This window comes from Phragmites australis, chromosome 1 (genome assembly GCF_958298935.1).
Source record: "Phragmites australis chromosome 1, lpPhrAust1.1, whole genome shotgun sequence".
NCBI classification, from domain to species: domain Eukaryota; kingdom Viridiplantae; phylum Streptophyta; class Magnoliopsida; order Poales; family Poaceae; genus Phragmites; species Phragmites australis.
This window is the reverse complement of record NC_084921.1, coordinates 37,749,696-37,755,424: the sequence shown is the minus strand read 5'-3', so window position 1 is coordinate 37,755,424 and position 5,729 is coordinate 37,749,696. Positions and strand designations below refer to the sequence as shown.

Below are 5,729 nucleotides of genomic sequence, written 5' to 3'. Positions count from 1 at the left end.
AACCTAGTGCGAGTTACCGCGGATCTGAGGAACAAGAATATCCTATGATTAGTGCACATGTACTCCAATATATTTGAGCAACTCTGGTAGTTGAGTTAGAGAGACGTAAAGATATCCAAATGAGCCGAGTTTACCAGGTCAGCCCGAGACACGGTACGATAGGCATGGTACGGCCCGAGCCAAGATAGATCGAATTGGGCATGAGGTCATGGACTGTGCCAGAATCTCTCTCTCTCTCTCTCTCTCTCTATATATATATATATATATATATATATATATATATATATATATATATATAGTAGCTATTTTTATTTTTTTAGCCCGGCTGTGCCGACCGGCTAACCGCGTGTCGCTAGGCTGCTCATGGCACCGTGCCTGCCTTGCCTATCGTATCCACGGGCCAACCGTAGCGTTGAACCGAAATCGTACCCAGAAAGACATGACATGGTGGCCGACGAACCATGCTGTGTGCTAAAGATGGCCAAGTGGACCAGGCCAAATGGGCCGGCACGAGGCACGACCATTTTGGCCTGGCCCAGGCACGGCACGGCACAACAGCTAACGGGCCAGACCGCGCACGGCAGGACGACTTGGGTCGTGCCTGAGTCGGAGCTGCGGTATGACGGCCGGCACGGCACGGCCCGTTTAATTGTTCATATTTTTGTAGTATTTTATATAATTTATTTGGATCTAATAACATATAGGATATGTGGTGTAATGTTAGTGTGTTTGACTCCAAAGTAGAAGGTCGGGTATTTGATTCCGAGTGAAAGCAAGTTTTTGTGATTTTTTTTTAATTTTTCGTGAGCTGACAGGCAAAAAAAAAGTCATCAGGCCTAACGGGCCGTGCCTAAATAGGTCGTGCCTCAATGGGCCCGTGCCATGCCAGGCCAGACCGCCCATTTAACCATCTCTGCTGTGTGCCAAGGAGAGGCATGTGGAGCTGCACAGCATAACCTATTTCGGTAGCCGAGAGTTCAGGCCGAGCCGTAGTCTAATCATACCTAAATAGGCCCATGTCAGAGCGGCCCAATAAGCCTAGTTGGCATTTTTGGAGAGACGGATGGTTCAAACCTAGAGAGACGAGAAATGCTCAGGGGACTATCGCTATCCAAAAGCAGCCGGCCCACTGACCCTGTGCCTTTCTCTCTCTAATCAAAAGGCAAAGGGGGGAAGTGTGGTAGCGATGGGCCTCAGATATCCCAACCAAAGGACACCAATCTCTAGGCTTAACTCTGGCCGTGTCGGGACAACTTTTTGAACGAGATCTCCTCGGGTGGATTGCCTGCCCCAGCTACCGCACCAAACATAAAACTCCTCTGTCCTCTCTGCTGCTTGTGTTGCACTGTTTTGCTTGCATGCATATGCATGTACTGTTCGGTGCTCTCGTGCTCCTCCGCTTGTTTTTTCGCGCGTTTTATTTTACTCCTCGCCATGCAACAAACAGATCTCGCACGGAGCACAAGGCGTAGAAACCCTGTCAAAACGAGCATTAGGCTGCTAAATACTCCTCGAGTAGCAGCAACTCATGGAGTACTTGGATACTCTGCATTCGTTTGGCCTGCAGCGACCATCTCTATCTGCGTGCGTTCATTCAACATTGGAAGGAGGCCTGTTCAAGTCGAGCTCTTCGGCTCTTGTTTGACACGGACGAAGCACCAAACATGGCTGCGTTGCATGCGTGCTTTGCTCACGGTCGTGCCGGTGCTTTGGCCGTTGGGGTGCAGCATACGGAATGACGGGGTCCACAGGCTTTCGCTTTCTCTGGCATCGCATCGCATCGCTGCCTCCTTTGACTCGGCAGGGGGAATTACGCAGCAGCTTATGCAATGGTAGTATCACCGATAAAGGAAAAAGGAAAACAAAACAAAGGAAAAGAAAAGAAGAGCCCTACTAGCTCTCTCCCAGCCCCGGAGCAGGAGATGAGGAGGAGAAGGCGCAAATGATCAGGCTACAGTCCTGGGATCCGTATCGGATCCCCGTAGCGGCCGGGCCAGCGGGCGATCCTGGGTTTGCGTGCGTGGAGGTTGGTGCCAAAAGGCGGGATCTTCCATGCCTGACCGCGACTGTTCCTTGGACCGATGATCGGATTCGATTCGACGGGGCGCTTTTATGGAACTCGGGGGGAGCCATGATGGCGTGGCCGTGGCGCGCCCTCCCGTCTTTTCCTGTGTTCCCTCCTCATCCTTCTCCTGCCACCTGCTTTGCTCTTTTGCTTCTTTTGATTTACTTGCTCGATGGTTCCTCCTCATCATCATGGGTTGTTTTTTCGCACTCCCTTCCCATGGCTTCTTTCTTTCGATAAGGCTCCTTTGCTCTTTTCTCTTCTTTGGCATTTGGAAGCCCGTAGCGCTCCTTGATTCAATCATGTGACCAAACGTGTTGTTAATTTGTGGGGTGCTGTTAATTTGTGGGGTTCCTTACCCAGCTTTATTTGGACTGATACATTCGAGATCCCGTTCAAACGAGCTCATCGACCTGCTGTGCAGAGTACCATCGTACTGTACGAAACATGACTGTTCAGAACGTCTGTATGCATGTATCGGCGCAGTCAAAGTAGATAGATTCGTGATGGAGCGTACGTTGCGTGTGCTTGGTAGAATATCGATCAGTGCCGAGTGCCGATGACAATAACTTCGATCGATCGTGTCATTACAGGATGACGTCTCCCTTGAAGAGAAAGGCCGGCCTCATCCAGTGCAGTGCACCACAGGCTTGCAGCTTTCTCTCCACCTAACGGATGGGCGCATGCATGCATGCATGCCGAGCTGACATGCATGTCGTCGTTGCCAGCTTAGCGCTCGGCCGAGCTGGGAGGGATCCCCACGAAGCGAGCCGCGGCAGAGGGAGGGACAGATCGAACTGTGCCCCTCGTGATCGCCAAACTCCAACGCCTGCAGCCGCAGGAGTACGCGCACTGGCACTGCTGGTACAAGCGCGCGCGCGCGCGTAGCCCTGATCTCCGCTCGCGGCCTCTCCACGTCCCCATATGTGCATAGGAGACTGTTCCCGGCTTCACGTGGCCTCGCTTTTGACCGAGCGGCCACACGGCTCTTTGACCGCTTCCCCGGCCCACAGCGCCACACAGGCAGAGGCAGAGGCAGGGCAGGGGCAGGGGCAGGGGCAGGCAGACATCCGCCTCGCGTCTGCGGTGCGCGCGTTGCATCGCGTGTCGCGCCCCGGCCGGAATCCCAAATCTAGCAGCCGAGACAGGCCGGGCCACGCCACGCCAGCCAAGCCTACTTACCCACGTCGCCGCTATAAGAACCCGAGCCCCTCCATGCCCTGCCGTCCACATCCACACGCCACAACATTATCGCCTCGCCACCACACAGCAGCCGCGCGAAGCACGAGCTAGAATACGCGATCGAACCGTAGCGCTGGTGGCCAGTTCCGAGGAGAGACATCCCCTCGATCTCCCACTAGGTTCTCCTTGTCCCGACACCCTCGAAGCCCTATATTAATCTCATCCCGATACCACCACCACCATCACCACCACCTGTAGCTCGATAGCTGGAGTAGCAGCCTACTCTGTTGGCGGCCACTGCAATCTCTGTGCTCGATCGGTCTGTTCCTGCGAGCAATCAAAATGCTGCACGAGGCGGCGCCCTGCACGTGCGGGCTGCTCTACGGGAGCTGCGGCGGCGGCTGCTCGTTGCTGTTCGCCGCGGCGGCGGGGGAGCACCACCAAAACTACAAGCAATGGGGCGGCGACGGGGAGGCCTTCAGCGGGCCGTACGGAGTTTCAGTGGACTGCACGCTCTCGCTCGGCACGCCGTCCACGCGCCGCGCCGAGGCGGGGGCGCGCGCGCCGCCCGCCGGCGGGCTGCCCTGCTGGGAAGCAGCCGTGCCGAACTGCAACGGCAGGCAGCAGGAGAGCGCCGGGGCGCTCGCGGAGGCTAACGCTGCAGGCGTCATGTCCGCTCGCCGGTGCGCCAACTGCGACACGACATCCACGCCGCTCTGGAGGAACGGTCCACGCGGACCAAAGGTACGTAAACTGCAATGCTATGCCATGCAAGGCATATTCGCCGCCGCGTAATGCATTTCGTTACTAAATAAATACCCGTTGTCCTAATATTGATTGGTTTGCTGCTTGCAGTCGCTGTGCAATGCATGCGGGATCCGGTACAAGAAAGAGGAGCGGCGCGCGGCGGCCGCGGCGGTGGCGCCGACGTCGCTGGCCACGGACGGCGGGGTGGAGTATGCGTACGGGTACGCGCGGCAGCCTCAGCAGTGGGGCTGCTATGGCCCGGCGGCCGTGGCAAAGGCGGCGTCTTTCGGGATGTTCGGCGACGCGACCGCCGAGGTGGACGGGCCGTGCCTGCCGTGGGGGCTCGGCGTCATGCCTTCGTCGCCGGCGTTCGGGACCGTCCGGGAGATGCCGAGTCTGTTCCAGTACTATTAGCTAAGCTAGAATGGCAGATTACAAGTCGGAAGTCTCTTTTTCTTTCTCCCCTTTTAGTAACAACAAGATGCTGTACTTTTTGACGGCACGAGCTGCTGTGCTTGACCAACGACCCAGCTGCATCAAAAGCCGAAGCCGGTATGGATTAATCCAGTTTCTTCACTCCCACTCATATATCTTCTCTTTGTTGCTTGATGATTCTTTTTCAGGGTAGTTCTGTCTTATTGTTCGAGTCATAAGTTGGACAGGACGAGAATGATTTATTCTAGAAGGGCCTCCGATTGGAATTTACAAATTTCGCAAGAGTTTTACTAGTATTTCATCCTTTCAAAATAGATAATGTTTTATAGTTGAATATAAGTATTAAGATAAATGATAAAATAATCATATTTTTTAATATCATTTATTATGTGTAAAATGTGATTTACATTTGGAAGGAAATTATTTAATAGAAGGGATAAAATTAGAAAACTTGCACCAAAATTACCTTAAAATAGTAAGTTATCATGTATTTCGAATATTTTAAAAAACTAAAACACCATCATTGAATATTTTAGATTAGAAGGACGGACTACTTAGAAGGTTCTCATGTTTCAAGTATGCAGTATTGATCCTGTTCTGCCAGTCATCATTTTATTCATTGGAGACACCGTGCACAACCGGCTAGATTTGCACCTTTTGCTGGGCCAACGATCAATCATCGGTAGCTGCATATATTTGGGACCCACAGACGGCCCTGCTTTTTACTCCTAACTTCTCCGCTTCTCACATAACCGCTTGTTGTGACTGTGAGAAGAGCGCTGCTACCCATACGACTGGTTACCACCCGACCAGGCAAAACCTCGCGGCTACAGTCGGACGGCTGGGTCCTGAGACCAGTGCATGCATAGTTTTTTCGTTGTGAGAATTGGGATCACACTAAAGTAAAACAAGTGGAATTAGAATTTATTGCATCATTACAATAGAAACAGAGATATTTATAGTCACACTTCTAATTACATATGTCTATATTAAAGAAGTGTTTATGTCTGCCAAGATATTTTTAGAGTATTATAGTTATTGTACCTATACATATCATACAAACATATGATTTTACATTTATGCCCCTCACAACTACCTTCGATCGGTGGAACCTTCTATATTTTAGGCCTTAATCTTTATGTCGTAGCTATCCTCAGACCTTCGGAAACTAAATTTCCGACCGTCGGGCTCCGATGCAAGCTTTATTCCATTTGGCTCCTTACTTCGCATCGGCCTAACAATCGAGTATGGCAGGCTCCTTCAGTGATCTTCGACCTCTCGGAAGTTCAGTCTTTGGCTC

At 52.1% G+C, this 5,729-nt stretch overlaps 1 protein-coding gene across 1 annotated transcript; it reads left to right on the top strand.

Moving 5' to 3' along the window:
- Positions 1-3,176: 3,176 nt before the first annotated feature.
- LOC133889212 (GATA transcription factor 15-like) lies at positions 3,177-4,680 on the top strand. Its single transcript, XM_062329701.1, has 2 exons — positions 3,177-3,991; positions 4,103-4,680. Exons 1-2 carry the CDS (start codon positions 3,590-3,592, stop codon positions 4,406-4,408), a joined length of 708 nt encoding a protein of 235 aa, XP_062185685.1. The 5' UTR covers positions 3,177-3,589; the 3' UTR covers positions 4,409-4,680.
- Positions 4,681-5,729: the final 1,049 nt, after the last annotated feature.

What these genes read in the sequence shown, in the direction of transcription:
- LOC133889212 (XM_062329701.1), top strand. Translation starts at nt 3,590, where the DNA reads ATGCTGCACGAGGCGGCGCCCTGCACGTGCGGGCTGCTCTACGGGAGC. An exon ending in ACGGTCCACGCGGACCAAAG is followed by an intron (nt 3,992 to 4,102) that starts GTACGTAAACTG and finishes TGCTGCTTGCAG; the next exon opens with TCGCTGTGCAATGCATGCGG.